The sequence below is a fragment of the Gobius niger genome, assembly GCF_951799975.1.
Source record: "Gobius niger genome assembly, contig: SCAFFOLD_46, whole genome shotgun sequence".
Taxonomy (NCBI): Eukaryota; Metazoa; Chordata; class Actinopteri; order Gobiiformes; family Gobiidae; genus Gobius; species Gobius niger.
The window spans coordinates 100,364-126,306 of record NW_027639282.1 but is presented as its reverse complement, the minus strand read 5'-3'; the positions used below and the strand labels follow the sequence as shown (position 1 = coordinate 126,306).

The following is a 25,943-nucleotide window of genomic DNA, read 5'->3' as shown; positions in this document are numbered from 1 at the left end:
AGAGGGCAGCGTTCAAATTATATTATATCTATATTTTAACTTAATGTTTTCTGTTAATAATTATTCCTTTTTCCTCATGGGCAGATTTTGATTTTCAGAAACAAACCAGAAACACAAACTGACATTAAAGTTTGTAAATCTGATATAACAGCCAGATAAAGTGACCAAAATACAATATGCACTTTAAATTATACGCTAATGACGCTAGCGATGCTAAGACACCAACGACACTAAAGATGCAAAAGACACAAACGATGCCAACGACGCTATCGATGCTAACGATGCTAATGACGCTAGCGACGCTAACGATGCAAAAGACACTAACGATGCCAACGACGCTAACGATGCTAATGACGCTAGCGACGCTAACGATGCAAAAGACACTAACGATGCCAACGACGCTAACGATGCTAATGACGCTAGCGACGCTAACGATGCAAAAGACACTAACGATGCTAACGACGCTAACGATGCTAACAACACTAACGATGCTAACGACGCTATCGATGCTAACGGCGCTAACGACACTAACAATGCTAACGACACTAACGATGCAAACAACGCTAGCGACGCTAACGACACTAACGATGCCAACAACACTAACGATGCTAACGATGCTAACAATGCTAACGACACTAACGATGCAAACGACACTAATGATGCAAACAACGCTAGCGACGCTAACGACACTAACGATGCCAACGACACTAACGATGCTAACGATGCTAACGACGCTAACGACACTAACAATGCTAACGACACTAATGATGCAAACAACGCTAGCGACGCTAACGACACTAACGATGCCAACAACACTAACGATGCTAACGATGCTAACGACGCTAACGACGCTAACGATGCTAACGACGCTATCGATGCTAACGACGCTAACGACGCTAACAATGCTAACGACACTAACGATGCAAACAACGCTAGCGATGCTAACGACACTAGCAATGCTAACGACACTAGCAATGCTAACGACACTAACGATGCTAACGACACTAACGATGCTAAAGACACTAACGATGCTAACGACACTAACGATGCTAACGACACTAGCATTGCTAACGACACTAACGATGGTAACGACACTAGCATTGCTAACGACACTAACGATGCTAACGACACTAACGATGCTAAAGACACTAACGATGCTAACGACACTAGCATTGCTAACGACACTAACGATGCTAACGACACTAACAATGCTAACGACACTAACGATGCTAACGACACTAGCAATGCTAACGACACTAACGATGCTAACGACACTAACGATGCTAAAGACACTAACGATGCTAACGACACTAGCATTGCTAACGACACTAACGATGCTAACGACACTAGCATTGCTAACGACACTAACGATGCTAACGACACTAACGATGCTAAAGACGCTAACGATGCTAACGACACTAGCAATGCTAACGACACTAACGATGCTAACGACACTAACGATGCTAAAGACACTAGCATTGCTAACGATGCTAACGACACTAACAATGCTAACGACACTAACGATGCTAAAGACACTAACGATGCTAACGATGCTAACGACACTAACGATACTAAAGACACTAACAATGCTAACGACACTAGCATTGCTAACGACACTAACGATGCTAAAGACACTAACGATGCTAACAACGCTAACAATGCTAACGACACTAACGATGCTAACAACACTAACGATGCTAACGACACTAGCAATGCTAACGACACTGATGCTAACGACGCTAACGATGCTAGAGGTTAAAGGGGGTTAAAGGTTAAAGGCAGAGGTTAAAGGTTAAAGTGCCTTTGTTGTTACAGTCGTGAATAAAGACGCTCTTCGCTGCGTCGGCTTCTGCCTCGCCAACACCGAGACCATCCTCTACGACCAATCAGAGCGCGGCACAGAGGGGGCGGAGCAATGGGAGAGCGGTGACAGACGGTGAGTGACTCAGTGCCGCCCCCTGGAGGAGGAGGCTCAGCGCTGCCCCCTAGAGGAGGCTCAGTGCCGCCCCCTGGAGGATCCAGCTCACTCTGCTTCTGTTTCAGGCCGAGCGTCGACACGTCCTGTTTAGGCCACGCCCCTGGCCGCGGGCTCTCGCAGCTGATTGGACGTGTGGTGAAGGGGCGGAGCCTGAAGATGAAGAAAGCCAACGGCGGCGTGGGGGACGCTGAGAGGAGAGCGGAGTGGAAATACGACACGCGATAAAACACCAGAAACTCTGTCCCTTAAAGAGACTCTTGGACTTAGACAAACGTGGATCGTTTTTTACCTTTTACATGTTTAGTTTTAGAGCAATGAGCACAGAATACATGACTCTGACCTTTGACCTCTGACTTTTGTTTTTCTGACCTTTTGATTTAATTATATCATCATTCCACATGGAGGCGGCTCTAATGGACTTTGCGGCCTCTTTAAAGCTTAGACGAGTTCATGTGTACCTCTTTACGCTCAGTCGATGCTAATAAACATGTCGTTTAGCATTTAGCTCCTCCTCCTCCTCTATGGGCCAAAGGGGCGAGTTAGAAGTGACCGAGCACTGCCACGTTTCCCTGTTTAAGTACAGTTACATGATCCAAGTATATCATTATATATAATTATATGTATATAATTAAACATGTGGATAAAAAGAGGAGCAACATCGTGAGGCGTAAACAAAATGGACGTCGGTGATGGAGGAGTGAGGCCCGAGCGCTGATTGGCTGAACAGTCTTTATTTAAACACATTTATAGTCACATGACCCACAGCAGTGCAGCAGTTTCCAGTGAGGACAGGAGCGCCCCCTGCAGGAGGACAGGAGCGCCCCCTGCAGGAGGACAGGAGCGCCCCCTGCAGGAGTAAGATGATGGTGGAGTGAATCCCATGTGGGGGCGACGCTCTGGGACTTTATTCATATTTCATAAAATACAAATCTCTGATTCTCTGGATCCTTAAATAAAAAGTTCAGATTTTCCTCAGACTTGATCGTCTCTCAGTTCGAGTCACAAACATCTGGACCGTTCATGATGTGCGACGGTTGAGGCTAAAGCTAAAACATGTGGAAACATCTGTCTCCAACGGCGACGGAGGAGGTCCAGGAGGAGGTCCAGGAGGCGTCGGGAGCGGCTCCTCTGAGGAGGCGTCAGAGGAGCCGTGTTGAACGAGGCGATAAACGTGAAGATCAGATAAAAAAAATGAAGAAGAAATGTGGTGGAAAAAGGGAAGAAATTACGGATGAGGACAACAACAAAAAAGTGAAAATATGTGTTGTTTTTTTTGTCAAAAGTTTAAAAAAAAAAACTGAAAAAAATTGGCAGAAAATCTTAAAGTGGGGGGTATTCTGCAAAATGGACTTTTTCCAGCTTTCCATCATGTTATTCTGTCACTCCCTCATTAAAAACATGGCTGAAGTGTTGCCTTGGCACATTCACGTATTTCTGAGTAATCTGTAAAAACTCTGACGGCGGCCATTTTAGGGATAGGTTTGCCTGAGTCCTCCTAGGAACGCCCCCACCTCCTGGAGACGCCTCCGAGCTTTGGTCACCAGCCGAGTAACCAACCACTGCTCCTCAGCAGAACCCCCTCCCCACTGATGCCACAGACAGCGTGTGGAGGGGGCGTGTCTAAAGGCTCAGAGGTTCTTAAAGAGACAGAGGCCTATTTCAAGACATTCACTACAGCCATTTTGAGAGAGACATTTTATACAAGGCAGTTATTCTAATTTACTGCATTTACAGACCAACAGAAGGTTTGTCATCATTGTAGTGAGATATAGACTGGTGCTATGGGACTGACAAAAGCAGAACACCCCCTCTTTAAAGCAGAACACCCCCTCTTTAAAGCAGAACACCCCCTCTTTAAAGCAGAACACCCCCTCTTTAAAGCAGAACACCCCTTCTTTAAGGAAAATTGGGAAAGAAGTGAAAAAAAATGGTGGAAAATTTAGAAGAAATGTGTTGTGAAAATGTGTTCCTCCGTGTTCTCCCTCAGACCTGCTCCTCTCCTCAGAAGGGCATGCCTTTGGAGATCTGCCGTGCCACCTGCTCCTCCGTGGTCTCCTCTGCGGTTCCTCCTCTCTCCTGGTTCCAGTCCTTCAGACCCGCTGGGAGGCTGGTGTCCTCATCTGCGCTTCCCGTTCCCTCCACGAACTCCTCGTACGTGCTCTTCTCTGCGAACGGACGCTTCCCCAGCAGCTCCTCCATGTCCGCCTTATCCAGCACCTCCTTCTCCAGCAGCCGCAGCGCCACCTACAGGACGGGCAGAGCAGAGGCAGCAGCCGGTCACAGAGGAACGTTCAGGTGTGAGGTGGTGTGAGATGGTGTGAGGTGGTGCTAGGTGGTGGTACCTTCTCCACGTCGTCGCGGTGTCGGCTCAGCAGCTCCACAGTCCGGTCGTAGGCCTGAGCGATGAGGCCTCGGACCTCGCGGTCGATGAGGCGCGCCGTGGCCTCGCTGTACGGTTTGTCCAGAACCATCTCGCCCTGACGCGGGAGGTCAAAGGACAACTGGCCCACGGCGGAGTTCATCCCAAACTGCACGATCTGCCACAGAGAGAGCAGCCAATCAGAGAGAGCAGCCAATCAGAGAGAGGCGGGGCCGAGAGCAGTCAATCAGAGAGAGGCGGGGCCGAGAGCAGCCAATCAGAGAGAGCAGCCAATCAGAGAGAGCAGCCAATCAGAGAGAGGCTGGCCCTACCTGGGCATGGGCGGGGCTCGTACCTGGGCGGGGCTCGTACCTGCCCGTGGGCGGGGCTCGTACCTGGGCGGGGCTCGTACCTGCCCGTGGGTGGAGCTTGTACCTGGGCGGAGCTTGTACCTGGGCGGAGCCTGTACCTGGGCTCAGCCTGTACCTGGGCTCGTACCTGGGCGTAGGCGGGGCTCGTACCTGGGTGGAGCTTGTACCTGGGTGTAGGTGGAGCTTGTACCTGGGCGTGGCTCGTACCTGGGCGTAGGCGGAGCCTGGGCGTGGGCGGGGCTCGTACCTGGGCGTGGGCGGAGCTTGTACCTGGGCGGAGCCTGTACCTGTGCGTAGGCGGAGCCTGTACCTGGGCGTGGCTCGTACCTGGGCGTAGGCGGAGCCTGTACCTGGGCGTGGCTCGTACCTGGGCGTAGGCGGAGCCTGTACCTGTGCGTAGGCGGAGCCAGTACCTGGGCTCGTACCTGGGCGTAGGTGGAGCTTGTACCTGGGCGGAGCCTGTACCTGGGCGTGGGCGGGGCTCGTACCTGGGCGTGGGCGGAGCTTGTACCTGGGCGTAGGCGGAGCTCGTATCTGTGCGTAGGCGGAGCTTGTACCTGGGCGTAGGCGGGGCTCGTACCTGGGCGTAGGCGGGGCTCGTACCTGGGCATGGGTGGAGCCTGTACCTGTGCGTGGCTCGTACCTGGGCGTGGGTGGAGCCTGTACCTGGGCGGAGCCTGTACCTGTGCGTAGGCGGAGCCTGTACCTGGGCGTGGGTGGAGCTTGTACCTGTGCGTGGGCGGGGCTCGTACCTGGGCGGAGCTTGTACCTGGGCGGAGCCTGTACCTGGGCGTGGGCGGAGCCTGTACCTGGGCGTGGGCGGAGCCTGTACCTGGGCGTGGGCGGAGCTTGTACCTGTGCGTGGGCGGGGCTCGTACCTGGGCGGAGCTTGTACCTGGGCGGAGCCTGTACCTGGGCGTGGGCGGAGCCTGTACCTGGGCGTGGGCGGAGCTTGTACCTGTGCGTGGGCGGGGCTCGTACCTGGGCGGAGCTTGTACCTGGGCGGAGCCTGTACCTGGGCGTGGGCGGAGCCTGTACCTGGGCCTGGGCGGGGCTCGTACCTGTGCGTAGGCCGACTGCGTGACCTTCCTCAGGTCGTCCTGCGCCCCCGTGGTGACCCGCTGGAAGAACAGCTGCTCGGACACGCGGCCCCCCAGGGTCATGCACATCCGGTCCAGCAGCTGCTCCGTGGTGTAGAGGAACTGCTCCTTCGGCAGGTACTGGGCGTACCCCAAGCCCCGCCCCCGAGGGATGATGGACACCTGGGAGAGCCAATCACAGAGCAGCGTGAGGGCGGGGTTAAGAGTGAGTTATCCGGGCGTGTCATGGCGTCTGACCTTCAGCAGGGGGTCGGCGTGCTCCAGGTACCACCCGGCCACGGCGTGCCCCGCCTCGTGGTACGCGACCACCTTCTTCTCCTCAGGCTGGAGCACCTGGGTCTTCTTCTCCAGCCCTGGGGGAGAGAGAACCAAAGCTTTACAGTGTAGGAGGCGGGGCCGTGTAGGAGGCGGGGCCGTGTAGGAGACGGGGCCGTGTAAGAGGCGGGGCTCTGTAGGGGGCGGGGCTGTGTAAGAGGCGGGGCTGTGTAGGAGGCGGGGCTCTGTAGGAGGCGGGGCTCTGTAGGAGGCGGGGCCGTGAAAGAGGCGGGGCTCTGTAGGAGGCGGGGCCGTGAAAGAGGCGGGGCTCTGTAGGAGGCGGGGCCGTGTAGGAGGCGGGGCTGTGAAAGAGGCGGGGCCGTGTAGGAGGCGGGGCTGTGAAAGAGGCGGGGCTGTGTAGGAGGCGGGGCTGTGTAGGAGGCGGGGCTGTGTAGGAGGCGGGGCTGTGAAAGAGGCGGGGCTCTGTAGGAGGCGGGGCCGTGTAAGAGGCGGGGCTCTGTAAGAGGCGGGGCTGTGTAGGAGGCGGAGCTGTGAAAGAGGCGGGGCCGTGTAGGAGGCGGGGCTCCAGTACCTCCGATCACGCGCTCCACCGCCTGCTCGAAGTGTTTGCTCTCGATGGCGTCGCACAGATGGCGAGCTGCGATCAGAGCCGCCTCGTTGCACACGTTAGCGATGTCCGCGCCTGCAACACAGGACCACGTTACCCACAATCCTCTGCAGCACAGGATCACGTTACCCACAATCCTCTGCAGCACAGGGACAGGCAGGGGGAGGAGTTACCGCTGAATCCCGGCGTGAGGGCGGCCATCTTCTTGGCCACGGCGTCGGCGTCCAGCTCCGGGTGCAGCTTCAGAGGTCGAAGGTGAACTTTAAAGATGGACGCTCTGCCTTTGATGTCGGGAGGACCTGAAGAAGACCAGGACCTTTAGAATAAAAGCAGCTGCAGACCTGAAGACCAGGACCTTCAGAATAAAACCAGCTACAGGCCTGAAGACCAGGGTTAGGGTTTAGGGGCGGGGCTACGGTTTAGGGGCGGGGCTACAGTTTAGGGGCGGGGCTACAGTTTAGGGGCGGGGCTACAGTTTAGGGGCGGGGCTACAGTTTAGGGGCGGGGCTACAGTTTAGGGGCGGGGCTACAGCTTAGGGGCGGGGCTACAGCTTAGGGGCGGGGCTACAGCTTAGGGGCGGGGCTACAGCTTAGGGGCGGGGCTACAGTTTAGGGGCGGGGCTACAGTTTAGGGGCGGGGCTACAGTTTAGGGGCGGGGCTACAGTTTAGGGGTGGGGCTACAGTTTAGGGGCGGGGCTACAGCTTAAGGGTGGGGTTACAGTTTAGGGGTGGGGCTACAGTTAAGGGGCGGGGCTACAGCTTAGGGGCGGGGCTACAGCTTAAGGGTGGGGTTAGGGGCGGGGCTACAGCTTAAGGGTGGGCTTAGGGGTGGGGCTACAGCTTAGGGGCGGGGCTACAGCTTAGGGGCGGGGCTATGTGTGCGTTACCGATGTAGATCTGCCGGTCGAAGCGCCCCGGCCTCATCAGAGCCGGGTCCAGGATGTCGGGACGATTCGTTCCGGCCAAAACCACCACGTTCGTCGCCGTCTGGAAACCTGGAAACGATTCAGAATCAGGACTTTATCAGGCCCGGAAACCAGACTTTAAACATAAACAAACTAATAACAGACTGAGGGAGAAGGTGGTACCAGGATCAAACTGTGGAGATGAGGAACAAAGACCAGGAGTTCTGTCAGTTTACATGTGACACCTCCACGTCCTGCAGATGTTCTTACCGTCCATCTCCACCAGCAGCTGCTTGAGCGTGTTCTCCTGCAGATGTTCTTACCGTCCACCTCCACCAGCAGCTGGTCTGTTCTCCTGCAGATGTTCTTACCGTCCACCTCCACCAGCAGCTGGTCTGTTCTCCTGCAGATGTTCTTACCGTCCATCTCCACCAGCAGCTGCTTGAGCGTGTTCTCCTGCAGATGTTCTTACCGTCCATCTCCACCAGCAGCTGGTTGAGCGTGTTCTCCTGCAGATGTTCTTACCGTCCATCTCCACCAGCAGCTGCTTGAGCGTGTTCTCCTGCAGATGTTCTTACCGTCCATCTCCACCAGCAGCTGGTTGAGCGTGTTCTCCTGCATATGTTCTTACCGTCCATCTCCACCAGCAGCTGGTCTGTTCTCCTGCAGATGTTCTTACCGTCCATCTCCACCAGCAGCTGGTTGAGCGTGTTCTCCTGCAGACGTTCTTACCGTCCATCTCCACCAGCAGCTGGTCTGTTCTCCTGCATATGTTCTTACCGTCCATCTCCACCAGCAGCTGGTCTGTTCTCCTGCAGATGTTCTTACCGTCCATCTCCACCAGCAGCTGGTCTGTTCTCCTGCAGATGTTCTTACCGTCCATCTCCACCAGCAGCTGGTCTGTTCTCCTGCAGATGTTCTTACCGTCCATCTCCACCAGCAGCTGGTCTGTTCTCCTGCAGATGTTCTTACCGTCCATCTCCACCAGCAGCTGGTCTGTTCTCCTGCAGATGTTCTACCGTCCATCTCCACCAGCAGCTGGTTGAGCGTGTTCTCCTGCAGATGTTCTTACCGTCCATCTCCACCAGCAGCTGCTCTGTTCTCCTGCAGATGTTCTTACCGTCCATCTCCACCAGCAGCTGGTCTGTGTTCTCCTGCAGATGTTCTTACCGTCCATCTCCACCAGCAGCTGGTTGAGCGTGTTCTCCTGCAGATGTTCTTACCGTCCATCTCCACCAGCAGCTGCTCTGTTCTCCTGCAGATGTTCTTACCGTCCACCTCCACCAGCAGCTGCTCTGTTCTCCTGCAGATGTTCTTACCGTCCATCTCCACCAGCAGCTGGTCTGTGTTCTCCTGCAGATGTTCTTACCGTCCATCTCCACCAGCAGCTGGTTGAGCGTGTTCTCCTGCAGATGTTCTTACCGTCCATCTCCACCAGCAGCTGCTCTGTTCTCCTGCAGATGTTCTTACCGTCCACCTCCACCAGCAGCTGCTCTGTTCTCCTGCAGATGTTCTTACCGTCCACCTCCACCAGCAGCTGCTCTGTTCTCCTGCAGATGTTCTTACCGTCCATCTCCACCAGCAGCTGGTTGAGCGTGTTCTCCTGCAGATGTTCTTACCGTCCATCTCCACCAGCAGCTGGTTGAGCGTGTTCTCCTGTTCGCTTTGGCCTCCGAAGTTTCCTCGTCCGCGTTTTCGTCCCACGGCGTCGATCTCGTCGATGAAGAGGATGCAGGGCGCGTTCTTCCTCGCCAGGACAAACAGGTCCCTCACCTGAAGACGACACGAGGCCTGAGCACATCTGGGAACATCTGCTCTGGGCTCCTTCACTTCATGTTATTTAGGAAGTATTAAAGAGGAAATAAAAGCTGATGTTTTGTGATCGTCTCTGTTCCTTCAGTGGAGATACTTCCATCGTCCCTTTAGGGGCGGGGCTTTAGGGGCGGGGCTTTAGGAGCGGGGCTTTAGGGGCGGGGCTTTAGGGGCGGGGCTTTAGGGGCGGGGAAAGTCTCCTCCTCCTTCAGCCGTTATTTAGAGAAACGTCAAGTTCATGGTCATAAAACCAGACTCTACGTTTCCACTGAGCAAAAACAAACACTTTTCTTTTGGTGTCGTGGAAACGATGGAGAGTTTGGAGTTTGTGACGAAAAAGAGCCTAAAAAATCTGATGCTAAATATAAGCCTTGAACCCGATCACATGTAAACAATAACACAAATACATACATACAGTTCACAGTATTTGTACTTAAGCATGTGAGTAAAACATTATGTGATGATCAGGTGGTCGGGTGGTCATGTGATCATGTGATCATGTGGTCGGGTGGTCGGGTGGTCGGGTGGTCATGTGGTCATGTGGTCGGGTGGTCATGTGGTCATGTGGTCATGTGGTCGGGTGGTCGGGTGGTCATGTGGTCGGGTGGTCGGGTGGTCGGGTGGTCATGTGGTCATGTGGTCGGGTGGTCGGGTGGTCGGGTGGTCGGGTGGTCGGGTGGTCAGGTGGTCATGTGGTCATGTGGTCATGTGGTCGGGTGGTCACGTGGTCACGTGGTCGGGTGGTCGGGTGGTCGGGTGGTCGGGTGGTCATGTGGTCATGTGGTCACGTGGTCGGGTGGTCATGTGGTCATGTGGTCATGTGGTCGGGTGGTCGGGTGGTCGGGTGGTTGGGTGGTTGGGTGGTCATGTGGTCATGTGGTCGGGTGGTCGGGTGGTCATGTGGTCGGGTGGTTGGGTGGTCATGTGGTCATGTGGTCGGGTGGTTGGGTGGTCATGTGGTCATGTGGTCATGTGGTCGGGTGGTTGGGTGGTCATGTGGTCATGTGGTCGGGTGGTCGGGTGGTTGGGTGGTCATGTGGTCATGTGGTCGGGTGGTCGGGTGGTCGGGTGGTCATGTGGTCGGGTGGTCGGGTGGTCGGGTGGTCATGTGGTCGGGTGGTCATGTGGTCATGTGGTCGGGTGGTCGGGTGGTTGGGTGGTCACGTGGTCATGTGGTCGGGTGGTCGGGTGGTCATGTGGTCATGTGGTCGGGTGGTCGGGTGGTCGGGTGGTCATGTGGTCGGGTGGTCGGGTGGTCATGTGGTCGGGTGGTCGGGTGGTCATGTGGTCGGGTGGTCATGTGGTCATGTGGTCGGGTGGTCGGGTGGTTGGGTGGTCATGTGGTCATGTGGTCATGTGGTCATGTGGTCGGGTGGTCGGGTGGTCATGTGGTTGGGTGGTCATGTGGTCATGTGGTCGGGTGGTCATGTGGTCGGGTGGTCGGGTGGTTGGGTGGTCACGTGGTCATGTGGTCGGGTGGTCATGTGGTCGGGTGGTCGGGTGGTTGGGTGGTCATGTGGTCATGTGGTCATGTGGTCATGTGGTCATGTGGTCGGGTGGTCGGGTGGTCATGTGGTCGGGTGGTCATGTGGTCATGTGGTCGGGTGGTCGGGTGGTTGGGTGGTCATGTGGTCATGTGGTCGGGTGGTTGGGTGGTCATGTGGTCGGGTGGTCATGTGGTCATGTGGTCGGGTGGTCGGGTGGTCATGTGGTCGGGTGGTCATGTGGTCATGTGGTCGGGTGGTTGGGTGGTCATGTGGTCGGGTGGTCATGTGGTCATGTGGTCGGGTGGTCGGGTGGTCGGGTGGTCATGTGGTCGGGTGGTCATGTGGTCATGTGGTCGGGTGGTCGGGTGGTTGGGTGGTCACGTGGTCATGTGGTCGGGTGGTCGGGTGGTCATGTGGTCGGGTGGTTGGGTGGTCACGTGGTCATGTGGTCGGGTGGTCGGGTGGTCATGTGGTCGGGTGGTCATGTGGTCATGTGGTCGGGTGGTCGGGTGGTCGGGTGGTTGGGTGGTCACGTGGTCATGTGGTCATGTGGTCATGTGGTCATGTGGTCGGGTGGTCGGGTGGTCGGGTGGTCGGGTGGTCGGGTGGTCGGGTGGTTGGGTGGTCACGTGGTCATGTGGTCGGGTGGTCGGGTGGTCATGTGGTCGGGTGGTCGGGTGGTCATGTGGTCATGTGGTCGGGTGGTCGGGTGGTCATGTGGTCATGTGGTCACGTGGTCACGTGGTCACGTGGTCATGTGGTCATGTGGTCATGTGGTCGGGTGGTCGGGTGGTCGGGTGGTCGGGTGGTCGGGTGGTCGGGTGGTTGGGTGGTCACGTGGTCATGTGGTCGGGTGGTCGGGTGGTCATGTGGTCGGGTGGTCGGGTGGTCATGTGGTCATGTGGTCGGGTGGTCGGGTGGTCATGTGGTCGGGTGGTCGGGTGGTCATGTGGTCATGTGGTCGGGTGGTCGGGTGGTCATGTGGTCATGTGGTCACGTGGTCACGTGGTCGGGTGGTCGGGTGGTCATGTGGTCATGTGGTCATGTGGTCATGTGGTCGGGTGGTCGGGTGGTCGGGTGGTCGGGTGGTCGGGTGGTCGGGTGGTTGGGTGGTCACGTGGTCATGTGGTCGGGTGGTCGGGTGGTCATGTGGTCGGGTGGTCGGGTGGTCATGTGGTCATGTGGTCGGGTGGTCGGGTGGTCATGTGGTCATGTGGTCACGTGGTCACGTGGTCACGTGGTCATGTGGTCATGTGGTCATGTGGTCGGGTGGTCGGGTGGTCGGGTGGTCGGGTGGTCGGGTGGTCGGGTGGTTGGGTGGTCACGTGGTCATGTGGTCGGGTGGTCGGGTGGTCATGTGGTCGGGTGGTCGGGTGGTCATGTGGTCATGTGGTCACGTGGTCACGTGGTCGGGTGGTCGGGTGGTCAGGTGGTCATGTGATCATGTGGTCATGTGGTCATGTGGTCGGGTGGTCGTCACTCACTCGGGCGGGGCCGACGCCCACGAACATCTCCAGGAACTCGGAGCCGTTGACGGTGATGAACGGGACGTCGGCTTCTCCGGCCGTGGCTTTGGCCAGAAGAGTTTTCCCCGTCCCAGGAGGTCCGGTCAGGATGGCCCCCTGTGGACACACGGGTCACATTAACCGAACATTCTCCGTCATTTACGGAATATTTTTTACTTTGACGGAATATTTCAAAGGCCGTCCGTCATTTTGAAGGATTGAAAATCAAGGCGTAACGAAAATAAAGACGCAGCTCTGCTTTTCAGAATCTCTCTCTCTCTATAGTTTCCCAGCGCGTCTTGTCTTGGATGAGCTCTTACAGTTGTATCACTGCCTAGCGCGCTAACTTTCCTGACCCGGGCGCAACAACAACACGGGGAGAAAAACCACGACGCAAACGCGGTTAAAGGCTAATAATATCCTTCCCATGTGGAGCCGCTCTTCTCACTTACGTCTCAGGACGAGCTCATCTATGCCCCCCCCCTCTCTCTCTCTTTCCCTCCCCATGTGCATAGCGGGCCGTAGTGCAGTGATGGAACTGGTAAATATTGTCCCGTTCACCCACCGTCTCTTACAGTCCGTTAAAATTGAAAAAATGCAAATAATAAGCTCCACTTTACATTTGTATGAGCGTAATCTGAGCCTGATGTTGAGGAGCAGGAGACTGAAAGTCGTCTCCTCTCAGACTTTTACACCAGTTTATTCACATTTCTGTTGCAAAATGTACCAGGACTGTTCAGATCAGGTTTAGTTTAGCTCCATTTATCCTGCAGTCTCACATTCTTACTAACATATAATATGCAGCCTGTTATATATATACACACATTTATTTAAGGAGAGAATGATCCTCAGCGAAACCACTGCTCTGAGGAGAGTCTAACCAAATCTAAAAGCTTCAAAGACAAAAGCCTGCACGTGATCAGACCCCCCCCCCCGTTACCTTGGGGATCTTGGCCCCCAGGTCCTGGTACTGCCGCGGGTTCTTCAGGAAGTTGACGAACTCCATGATCTCCAGCTTGGCCTCCTCGCAGCCGGCCACGTCTTTGAACTTCACGTCGATCTGTTCCTTCAGGACTTTGGCCGTGGTTTCACTGACGCTGAAGAGGCCGCCCATGCCCCGGCCCGGCCGCCCCCCCGCGGGCCCCCGCCGCACCATGAAGAGCAGGAAGCCGATGATGAGCGCCGTGGGCAGCATGCTCAGGAGGAAGGTCCTACAGAGAGAAGGAAGCTTTAAGACTGTGCTGAAGAGGAAGGTCCTACAGAGAGAAGGAAGCTTTAAGACTGAGCTGAAGAGGAAGGTCCTACAGAGAGAAGGAAGCTTTAAGACTGTGCTGAGGAGGAAGGTCCTACAGAGAGAAGGAAGCTTTAAGACTGTGCTGAAGAGGAAGGTCCTACAGAGAGAAGGAAGCTTTAAGACTGTGCTGAAGAGGAAGGTCCTACAGAGAGAAGGAAGCTTTAAGACTGAGCTGAAGAGGAAGGTCCTACAGAGAGAAGGAAGCTTTAAGACTGAGCTGAAGAGGAAGGTCCTACAGAGAGAAGGAAGCTTTAAGACTTGTTGATTTTTGGTCATTTTTTTAAACATTTTTTAGTTGATTTTTTGTCATTTTTTGTCATTTTTTTGTTGTTTTTTGTTGATTTTTTGTCATTTTTTTGTTGATTTTTTGTCATTTTTTTGTTGATTTTTTGTCATTTTTTTGTTGATTTTTTGTCATTTTTTCTGTCATTTTTTGTCATTTTTTTGTTGACTTTTTGTCACATTTTTGTTGATTTTTTTGTTGATTTTTTGTTGATTTTTTGTTGATTTTTTGTCATTTTTTTGTTCATTTTTTTGTCATTTTTTCGTCACATTTTTGTTGATTTTTTGTTGATTTTTTGTCATTTTTTGGTAATTTTTTTATTGATTTTTTTCACATTTTTGTTGATTTTTTGTGATTTTTTTGTTGATTTTTTGTGATTTTTTTGTTGATTTTTTGTCATTTTTTTGTAGATTTTTTTTCATTTTTTTGTAGATTTTTTGTCATTTTTTTATTGATTTTTTTCACATTTTTGTTAATTTTTCGTCACATTTTTGTTGATTTTTTGCTGAAGAGGAAGGTCCTACAGAGAGAAGGAAGCTTTAAGACTGAGCTGAAGAGGAAGGTCCTACAGAGAGAAGGAAGCTTTAAGACTGTGCTGAAGAGGAAGGTCCTACAGAGAGAAGGAAGCTTTAAGACTGAGCTGAAGAGGAAGGTCCTACAGAGAGAAGGAAGCTTTAAGACTGTGCTGAAGAGGAAGGTCCTACAGAGAGAAGGAAGCTTTAAGACTGAGCTCAGGAGGAAGGTCCTACAGAGAGAAGGAAGCTTTAAGACTGTGCTGAAGAGGAAGGTCCTACAGAGAGAAGGAAGCTTTAAGACTGTGCTGAAGAGGAAGGTCCTACAGAGAGAAGGAAGCTTTAAGACTGTGCTGAGGAGGAAGGTCCTACAGAGAGAAGGAAGCTTTAAGACTGTGCTGAGGAGGAAGGTCCTACAGAGAGAAGGAAGCTTTAAGACTTGTTGATTTTTGGTCATTTTTTTAAACATTTTTTAGTTGATTTTTTGTCATTTTTTGTCATTTTTTTGTTGTTTTTTGTTGATTTTTTGTCATTTTTTTGTTGATTTTTTGTCATTTTTTTGTTGATTTTTTGTCATTTTTTTGTTGATTTTTTGTCATTTTTTTTGTCATTTTTTTGTTCATTTTTTTGTCATTTTTTCGTCACATTTTTGTTGATTTTTTGTTGATTTTTTGTCATTTTTTGTGGATTTTTTGTTGATTTTTTGTCATTTTTTGGTCATTTTTTTATTGATTTTTTTCACATTTTTGTTGATTTTTTGTGATTTTTTTGTTGATTTTTTGTGATTTTTTTGTTGATTTTTTGTCATTTTTTTGTTGATTTTTTGTGATTTTTTTGTTGATTTTTTGTCATTTTTTTGTTGATTTTTTGTCATTTTTTGTTGATTTTTTGTCATTTTTTAACTGATTTTTTGTCATTTTTGTTAATTTTTTTTCACATTTTTGTCGTTTTTTTGCTCAGGAGGAAGGTTCTACAGAGAGAAGAACGCTTTAAGACTGTGCTGAAGAGGAAGGTCCTACAGAGAGAAGGAAGCTTTAAGACTGTGCTGAAGAGGAAGGTCCTACAGAGAGAAGGAAGCTTTAAGACTGAGCTGAAGAGGAAGGTCCTACAGAGAGAAGGAAGCTTTAAGACTGTGCTGAAGAGGAAGGTCCTACAGAGAGAAGGAAGCTTTAAGACTGAGCTGAAGAGGAAGGTCCTACAGAGAGAAGGAAGCTTTAAGACTGTGCTCAGGAGGAAGGTCCTACAGAGAGAAGGAAGCTTTAAGACTGTGCTCAGGAGGAAGGTCCTACAGAGAGAAGGAAGCTTTAAGACTGTGCTCAGGAGGAAGGTCCTACAGAGAGAAGGAAGCTTTAAGGCTGAGCTGAAGAGGAAGGTCCTACAGAGAGAAGGAAGCTTTAAGACTTGTTGATTTTTTTGTCACTTTTTTGTTGATTTTTTGATGATTTTTTGTTGATTTTTTTGTCATTTTTTGTCATTTTTTTGTCATTTTTTTGTTGATTTTTTGTCATTTTTTTGTCATTTTTTTGTTGATTTTTTGTCATTTTTTGTCATTTTTTGTCACTTTTTTGTTGATTTTTTGTCATTTTTTTGTTATTTTTTGTTGATTTGTCATTTTTTTGTTGATTTTTTTGTCATTTTTTGTCATTTTTTTGTCATTTTTTGTTGATTTGTCATTTTTTTGTTGATTTTTTTCACATTTTTGTCGATTTTTTGTCATTTTTTAATTGATTTTTTTTTAAATTTTTGTTGATTTTTTGTCATTTTTTAATTGATTTTTTGTCATTTTTTTATTGATTTTTTGTCATTTTTTTATTGATTTTTTGTCATTTTTTAATTGATTTTTTGTCATTTTTGTCGATTTTTTGTCGATTTTTTGTCATTTTTTTGTCGATTTTTTGTCGTTTTTTAATTGATTTTTTGTCATTTTTTTATTGATTTTTTGTCATTTTTTTTATTGATTTTTTGTTAATTTTTTTTCACATTTTTGTCGATTTTTTGCTCAGGAGGAAGGTCCTACAGAGAGAAGGAAGCTTTAAGACTGTGCTCAGGAGGAAGGTCCTACAGAGAGAAGGAAGCTTTAAGACTGTGCTGAAGAGGAAGGTCCTACAGAGAGAAGGAAGCTTTAAGACTGTGCTCAGGAGGAAGGTCCTACAGAGAGAAGGAAGCTTTAAGACTGAGCTGAAGAGGAAGGTCCTACAGAGAGAAGGAAGCTTTAAGACTGTGCTCAGGAGGAAGGTCCTACAGAGAGAAGGAAGCTTTAAGACTGAGCTGAAGAGGAAGGTCCTACAGAGAGAAGGAAGCTTTAAGACTGTGCTGAAGAGGAAGGTCCTACAGAGAGAAGGAAGCTTTAAGACTGTGCTGAAGAGGAAGGTCCTACAGAGAGAAGGAAGCTTTAAGACTGAGCTGAAGAGGAAGGTCCTACAGAGAGAAGGAAGCTTTAAGACTGAGCTCAGGAGGAAGGTCCTACAGAGAGAAGGAAGCTTTAAGACTGTGCTGAAGAGGAAGGTCCTACAGAGAGAAGGAAGCTTTAAGACTGTGCTCAGGAGGAAGGTCCTACAGAGAGAAGGAAGCTTTAAGACTGTGCTGAAGAGGAAGGTCCTACAGAGAGAAGGAAGCTTTAAGACTGTGCTCAGGAGGAAGGTCCTACAGAGAGAAGGAAGCTTTAAGACTGTGCTCAGGAGGAAGGTCCTACAGAGAGAAGGAAGCTTTAAGACTGTACTGAAGAGGAAGGTCCTACAGAGAGAAGGAAGCTTTAAGACTGAGCTGAAGAGGAAGGTCCTACAGAGAGAAGGAAGCTTTAAGACTGAGCTGAAGAGGAAGGTCCTACAGAGAGAAGGAAGCTTTAAGACTGAGCTGAAGAGGAAGGTCCTACAGAGAGAAGGAAGCTTCACCCTTGTGTCGTCCCCAGGGCCACTTTGTCGATGCGTATCTCTGTCATAGTTTTATCAAATGGTCTGAATTTTCGGATATGCGTTAACATCCATGACTTTTACCAGTATTTTTTTTTTTTTACATTTTTTGATTAAGTGATTACAATGTTATGAGAAAGAGTTACACTCGTGGTCACCTGTGGTCATTTTTGACCCCATTTTGTTTCTCTAATATTTCACTCATAAAATAACATTATGAAATAAATGTGGTTCTATCTTTAGTTTGACTTCATAAAAATGCACTGATAGTAAATTTACCAGTTTTTATCATTTTTTGAGTCGGTGGGACATGTTTATGTAAAAAAAGTCTAATTTTGAGCCAAAAATGTCCCTGTAACACTGAAAATCCTGAAGTGGATATAACTCTAAGTATTTGGTGAATTGGGCCCTGGGAGAGGCTCAAAGGTAGAGCAGGTTCTGTTTCTGAAAAATGTTTCATTTTTGAATGAGAGCAAATAGTTACACTCGTGGTCTCTGGGGCAAAACCCCATTCATTTCAATGGACATGAGCCGATCCTGCATGTTTTCTGTCTTTGACCTTTTGTACCGACTTCATTTGTGCTTCAGATATGAAACCATTATTATGTTTCCATCCCAGAGGACCTCCTCTACAAGCACATTCACCAGATTTAGAAGTCACATATTTTTACAATAGTTACAGGCCCTAAAGCCTGAAAACAGCAGCAGCTCCATTCATTTCAATGGCAGTGTCCTCCATGTCTGTGATTCCAGCTATATTTTTGACTTTTGCCTTTCATACAAACTTCATTTCAACTCCAAATCCATAACTTTTTTAAATATACACTCCACAGAGCCTCCACTACATGCACATGTACCACATTTTGAATTCAGTCATTTTTTCATAGTTTTAGGACCCACAGAGAGAAGGAAGATCCTCACCCGTCGCTCTCCGCAGAGTAAACCACAGGGACTCTGCTCTCGGACTCGATGCCCAGGTCGCTCTGAGCCGTGTCCAGGTTCCTCTCGAACGTGTCGACGCTGCCGATGTTGAACCACACGTACTGCTGCGAGAGAGAGAAGCGGGTCAGACACAGGAGGTTCCTCTGCTGTGAGGAGCAGGAGGTTCCTCTGCTGTGAGGAGCAGGAGGTTCCTCTGCTGTGAGACACAGGAGGTTCCTCTGCTGTGAGGAGCAGGAGGTTCCTCTGCTGTGAGACACAGGAGGTTCCTCTGCTGTGAGACACAGGAGGTTCCTCTGCTGTGAGACACAGGAGGTTCCTCTGCTGTGAGACACAGGAGGTTCCTCTGCTGTGAGGAGCAGGAGGTTCCTCTGCTGTGAGGAGCAGGAGGTTCCTCTGCTGTGAGGAGCAGGAGGTTCCTCTGCTGTGAGGAGCAGGAGGTTCCTCTGCTGTGAGGAGCAGGAGGTTCCTCTGCTGGACTACAGCTGCACTCACCCCGTCCACTGGAGTCTTGCCGGGGCTGAACACCACCCTGACGTAGCGCTTGTTGACCACCTCGAGCCGCTCCACCTGAAAGAGCGGGAAAAACGACATCACATCATCAGCAGGAGAAAGAAATGAAGCTCTACCTGGACCTGTGAACATTTCCATCTTTAAGGCGAGACACTGCAGGTGAATAGGGGGAAATAAATAAATGTGACAATGCCAATTTGAAACTTTTGCTGAACATCACAGATATAATATGAGAAAAAAATGTGACAAAAATTCAACAAAAAATCGACAAAAAAATGACAAAAAATCAACAAAAATGTGACAAAAATTCAACGAAAATCGACAAAAATTCAACAAAAAAATCAACAAAAAATGACAAAAAAATCAACAAAAAAGTGTCAAAAAATCAACAAAAAATCAACAAAAAAGTGTCAAAAAATCAACAAAAAATCAACAAAAAAGTGTCAAAAAATCAACAAAAAATGACAAAAAATCAACAAAAAATGACAAAAAATCAACAAAAAATGACAAAAAAATCAACAAAAAATGACAAAAAAATGACAAAAAATCAACAAAAAAATGACAAAAAATCAACAAAAAAAATGACAAAAAATCAACAAAAAATGACAAAAATTCAACAAAAAATCAACAAAAAATGACAAAAAGACAAAAATTCAACAAAAAAGTGACAAAAAATCAACAAAAAATGACAAAAAATGACAAAAAATCAACAAAAAAATGACAAAAAATCAACAAAAAAATGACCAAAAAATGACAAAAAATCAACAAAAAATGACAAAAAATCAACAAAAATGTGACAAAAAATCAACAAAAAATCAACAAAAAATCATCAAAAAATCATCAAAAAATCAACAAAAAATCAACAAAAAATGACAAAAAATCAACAAAAAATGACAAAAAAATGACAAAAAATCAACAAAAAAATGACAAAAATTCAACAAAAAAATGACAAAAATCAACAAAAAAATGACAAAAAATCAACAAAAAATGACAAAAAATCAACAAAAAATCAACAAAAAAATGACAAAAAATCAACAAAAAAGTGACAAAAATTCAAAAAAGTGACAAAAAAATCAACAAAAAATGACAAAAAATCAACAAAAAAATGACAAAAAATCAACAAAAAAGTGACAAAAAATCAACAAAAAAATGACAAAAAAATGACAAAAAATCAACAAAAAATGACAAAAAATCAACAAAAAATGACAAAAAATCAACAATAAAATGACAAAAATTCAACAAAAAAGTGACAAAAATTCAACAAAAAAATGACAAAAAATCAACAAAAAAATGACAAAAAATCAACAAAAAAGTGACAAAAAATCAACAAAAAAATGACAAAAAAATGACAAAAAATCAACAAAAAATGACAAAAAATCGACAAAAAATGACAAAAAATCAACAAAAAATCAACAAAAAAGTGTCAAAAAATCAACAAAAAATCAACAAAAAAGTGTCAAAAAATCAACAAAAAATGACAAAAAATCAACAAAAAATGACAAAAAATCAACAAAAAATGACAAAAAAATCAACAAAAAATGACAAAAAAATGACAAAAAATCAACAAAAAAAATGACAAAAAATCAACAAAAAATGACAAAAAATCAACAAAAAATGACAAAAAATCAACAAAAAAATGACAAAAATTCAACAAAAAAATGACAAAAAATCAACAAAAATTCAACAAAAAATCAACAAAAAATGACAAAAAGACAAAAATTCAACAAAAAAGTGACAAAAAATCAACAAAAAATGACAAAAAATGACAAAAAATCAACAAAAAAATGACAAAAAATCAACAAAAAAATGACCAAAAAATGACAAAAAATCAACAAAAAATGACAAAAAATCAACAAAAATGTGACAAAAAATCAACAAAAAATCAACAAAAAATCATCAAAAAATCATCAAAAAATCAACAAAAAATCAACAAAAAATGACAAAAAATCAACAAAAAATGACAAAAAAATGACAAAAAATCAACAAAAAAATGACAAAAATTCAACAAAAAAATGACAAAAATCAACAAAAAAATGACAAAAAATCAACAAAAAATGACAAAAAATCAACAAAAAATCAACAAAAAAATGACAAAAAATCAACAAAAAAGTGACAAAAAATCAACAAAAAATGACAAAAAATCAACAAAAAATGACAAAAAATCAACAAAAAAATGACAAAAATTCAACAAAAAAGTGACAAAAATTCAAAAAAGTGACAAAAAAATCAACAAAAAATGACAAAAAATCAACAAAAAAATGACAAAAAATCAACAAAAAAGTGACAAAAAATCAACAAAAATATGACAAAAAAATGACAAAAAATCAACAAAAAATGACAAAAAATCAACAAAAAATGACAAAAAATCAACAATAAAATGACAAAAATTCAACAAAAAAGTGACAAAAATTCAACAAAAAAATGACAAAAAATCAACAAAAAAATGACAAAAAATCAACAAAAAAGTGACAAAAAATCAACAAAAAAATGACAAAAAAATGACAAAAAATCAACAAAAAATGACAAAAAATCGACAAAAAATGACAAAAAATCAACAAAAAAATGACAAAAAATCAACAAAAAAGTGACAAAAATTCAAAAAAAAGTGACAAAAATGTGACAAAACATCATAAAATAAACATCATGCGGGTGAGTTTTGTCATTTTTATATCTGACATGAAAACTAAGATGTAAAGGGAGGAAAATAGATACAAATCTCCACCACTGCGTGAAAAACCAATACTTTCACCTGCCGTGTCTCGCCTTAAAAGCAATATCTAATGTGTGTTCAGTTATCATGAGGCGCTGCACTGGCTGAGAGAAACTCTTAGATTTAGGTAAAGCTGAACTGGAGAAAAAGCACTTGGTTAAGAGGTTAAAATATCGGCCAAACCGCAATATATCGGTATCGGACCCAAACATCCAGATCGGTCGGGCCGTGATCGAAATGAGCAAATAAATCTGTAATGTTCAGCGTTAACCTCTGACCTCCCGCCTAAACCAATGCATTCTGTCCTCTATTGTATAGGCCTGTGGAACGCCTCATTTGAAAGCTAAGACCCACAAAAAAAATGTTTTATCGCGTCGTTGCTGTGTTGTGTCACCTTTTGTATGTTTTTTTTTCTTTTTTTCCCATTTTTGTTAAATTTTTGTTGATTTTTTGTCATTTTTTTGTTGATTTTTTTGTTGATTTTTTGTCACATTTTTGTTGATTTTTTGTCACTTTTTTGTTGATTTTTTGTCACATTTTTGTTGATTTTTTGTCACATTTTTGTTGATTTTTTGTCACATTTTTGTTGATTTTTTGTCATTTTTTTGTTGATTTTTTGTCACATTTTTGTTGATTTTTTGTCACATTTTTGTTGATTTTTTGTCATTTTTTTGTTGAATTTTTGTCACATTTTTGTTGATTTTTTGTCACATTTTTGTTGATTTTTTGTCACATTTTTTGTTGAATTTTTGTTGAGTTTGTCACATTTTTGTTGCGTTTACATCCTTGTTTTCTTCTCATTTTTTGGTGCTTTTTTCCCCAAGAAGCTTTTTGATTCGGGTAAAGCCAAACTGGAGAAAATGGGATCCGTTCAGGTGGGAGTTAAGAGGTTAAAGAGTAACTAAACACCAAATCCACTTTTTTTTGCTGATAAACGGTCTAAGTGGTTGTTGAATAGAGTTAGCTACATGTCCCAGTCAATATGTTGACATTTGGTGCAAACTTGTTCAAAATCTCACTTTAGTGTCTAAAACCGCAGGGTTCGCGCCTCTACTGGTGTCACGCAGCAACTACATTTGATATTTTGTGGTTGGAGGAGAGTGTGTCCACGGCGTCCACAAAACGTCATCAGTTCTGCCCGTGGTTCTGCCTCTGTGCCTGTGTGGCCCCGCCCACACACGACTCTGTGGTCCCGCCCACACACGCCTCTGTGGCCCCGCCCACACACGCCTCCGCCACGCAGCAACCAGGACACGCGTCGCGCACACACCGCCTGAGCTCATGAGTCAAACCAGTAGGTGGCGCCCCTGCGATGCTCACACTTCGGCTGAGGTGGTGCAGAGGAATAAATCCCTTAGAAAAGCTACTGTGCGATGCTCTCTCTGTTCGCAGTCACTGACAGCGAGCGAGTAGATCTTTTTTAGTAAGATTTGCTACTAGTGATGCGCGGGTTGCGGGTTCCACCGTTGTCTTTACAGCAGGTTTTTGGCGTAAATATACGTCGGATTTTCATAAAACAAGCAGCGTTTTGCAGCTTGTGATCCAGAGAACGCTTTTGTGGAGCTCATGTCTCCTGTTTTCCACCGTATGTGCGACTGTGTGTGACTTCGGTTAGGCAGACCTCTGCTCTCTCTCTCTCTCCCTCTCGCCCAGCGCTCTTCGGAGGGAGAGGGAGAGAGCGCGCGATGACACGCCAGTGCTGTTCATACGGATCATATTTGTGACGCGTAATATTTAATGGTTGCGGGTGCGGAGCGGGGCGGGTTGTAAAAATAGAACAACGTTGCGGGGCGGGCTGGGTCGGGTTAGAACCTGCTCCAAATGCGGGACCCGCGGGTTGAAAAAAACCCTGACCCGCATCACTAGTTGCTACATCAAGCAATCACAAGTCATGAGATGCACCAACTCTCCTACGAAAAAATAAAGCTTGCGCACAGCGGTGACAGCGGTAACAGCAGTCTGTCAGTCCTGTCAGATCGAGGGGCGTGGCCTGAGACTGTCAACAGAGCAGACCCCGCCCACACACTCACCCCCCTCGTCTCCCCCAAAGCCTCCGAGACCACCCCTTTCTCAGCACTTTTTGACTTGTGTTTGTGGGTGGGGAAAGGCTCTGCCACGCCCGTTTAGTTGCACTTTAATGGATCCCCCTGGCCCCGCCCCCTCTGGCCCCGCCCCCTCCGCACTCACCGCGCCTTTGTACAGGAAGTTGTTGACGAAGTCCTTCCAGGTGACCTCGCGGCCGCCGTCCCCCCACATGGAGAACACGGCGAGCACCCAGAGGCCGCCGGCGCCGAGCACGAGCAGCCGGAACTCACGGTCGTCCCACGGGATCTCGCCCTGCGCCGCGCCCAGAAAAACACCGAAAAACACTGTCAGGGACGTCATCTGCAGACCCACACGCTCCTCACACGTTCCTCACACGCTCCTCACACGCTCCTCACCCTCTGCAGGCGGCTCGACCAATGAGAGTCATCCTTCCTCCCTCCACGTTTCCCGCCTCCTCCTCCTCCTGCCCCACCTCCTCCTCCTCCTGTCCCGCCTCCTCCACCTCCTGTCCCTCCTCCTCCATCTCCTCCTCCAGACCCTCCCTCTTCTCTGGGTTCTGTCGCCGCTTTAGGCTCCTCCCTCTTGGCGCCCGGGTCCTCGCCGGTCGGGGGCGGTTTGCGGCTCTCGGGGAAGTACTTCTCGAAGCCTGAAACACAGAGGTCAAAGGTCGTGGAGGAGGTTCTGAGGTCTTCAGATGTATGAGCAGACCTGGAAACCTTTGGAGTTTCTTCGTCCATGACTTATGCTGCGTCCACACCAAACGTGTTTTAAGCGTCAAAAACTGGGCTAACTGAGCTAACTGAGCTAACTGGGCTAACTGGGCTAACTGGGCTAACTGGGCTAACTGGGCTAACTGGGCTAACTGAGCTAACTGAGCTAACTGAGCTAACTGAGCTAACTGGGCTAACTGGGCTAACTGGGCTAACTGGGCTAACTGAGCTAACTGAGCTAACTGAGCTAACTGGGCTAACTGGGCTAACTGGGCTAACTGGGCTAACTGGGCTAACTGGGCTAACTGGGCTAACTGGGCTAACTGGGCTAACTGGGCTAACTGAGCTAACTGAGCTAACTGGGCTAACTGGGCTAACTGGGCTAACTGAGCTAACTGAGCTAACTGGGCTAACTGAGCTAACTGAGCTAGCTGAGCTAACTGGGCTAACTGGGCTAACTGGGCTAACTGGGCTAACTGGGCTAACTGGGCTAACTGAGCTAACTGGGCTAACTGGGCTAACTGGGCTAACTGAGCTAACTGAGCTAACTGGGCTAACTGGGCTAACTGAGCTAACTGGGCTAACTGGGCTAACTGAGCTAACTGGGCTAACTGGGCTAACTGGGCTAACTGGGCTAACTGGGCTAACTGGGCTAACTGGGCTAACTGAGCTAACTGGGCTAACTGGGCTAACTGAGCTAACTGGGCTAACTGAGCTAACTGAGCTAACTGAGCTAACTGGGCTAACTGGGCTAACTGGGCTAACTGAGCTAACTGGGCTAACTGAGCTAACTGGGCTAACTGAGCTAACTGAGCTAACTGGGCTAACTGGGCTAACTGGGCTAACTGAGCTAACTGTGGTTTTCTCCCGGAGCTAATTGTAGATGTTGTGAGTAATAAACTAAACATCAGCCCAGCTCAGTGTGTGATCATTGTTCTTTATCGACTTTATTTGTGCAGATTTCTTGTTTTCACGTGAGGACCGGAGGTTTAGCTTAGCATTAGCTTTCTCCGGTGCTAATGCTACAACAGGCTCCTCGAGGCTCAAACACATTCCCAGATTCAGCCTCTGAAATAAACTTTCTTGTCGCTGCTTTTAATCCTGATGTTTAGATAAAGAAACACTGAAGTGTCTTTGTAGAAGTCCCAGAGCTGCTGTAGCTCCGGTTCACAAAGAAGCTAAACCTCCGTGACTTGTGACTTGTTGACACCTGAGGGGCCGGCGTAGGATCTGCCCCGGTGGCTCAGCTACAACGTCACTGTGGGGAGAAAGCTCCTGATTGGTCGACGCTCGCGAATTTCTCAAAAAGTTCAACATTTCCCAACTCGAGCGTCGGCCGCGCTCGACGCCCTGGAGGCGTCAAACGCTCACCAAGCGCGCACAGGAGGCGCGTGAGGCGCTGCCGGACCTCCTGACGCCCCCCGGAGGCGCGTCCTCCATGTATTTTAAATGTAAACCTGACACTTTGGAGGCGCCAAATCGCGTTTGGTGTGGACGCAGCATTAGACTGAAAACCGCCCTGGTGTTTGTGCCGTTTATTCCCATAAGCTCCAGCGTCAGCCTGACCGTCTGCAGGACCCTGGTGAAGGAGGAGATTTACCTTTGGGAGGCCTGGAGCTCAGGTGA

At 47.7% G+C, this 25,943-nt stretch overlaps 1 protein-coding gene across 1 annotated transcript; it reads right to left on the bottom strand.

The window, feature by feature from the left end:
- Nucleotides 1-3,948: 3,948 nt before the first annotated feature.
- LOC306982626 (mitochondrial inner membrane m-AAA protease component AFG3L2-like) lies at nucleotides 3,949-24,344 on the bottom strand (the record flags this gene model as incomplete). Its single annotated transcript, XM_079583094.1, has 14 exons — nucleotides 3,949-4,222; nucleotides 4,321-4,515; nucleotides 5,770-5,970; nucleotides 6,046-6,161; nucleotides 6,656-6,766; nucleotides 6,865-6,990; nucleotides 7,580-7,687; nucleotides 9,217-9,370; nucleotides 12,381-12,518; nucleotides 13,342-13,612; nucleotides 18,321-18,445; nucleotides 18,834-18,908; nucleotides 23,749-23,898; nucleotides 24,003-24,344. The coding sequence occupies 14 exons, from the start codon at nucleotides 24,342-24,344 to the stop codon at nucleotides 3,980-3,982; spliced, it is 2,355 nt and encodes a 784-aa protein (XP_079439220.1). The 3' UTR covers nucleotides 3,949-3,979.
- Between the last annotated feature and the right edge of the window lie 1,599 nt (nucleotides 24,345-25,943).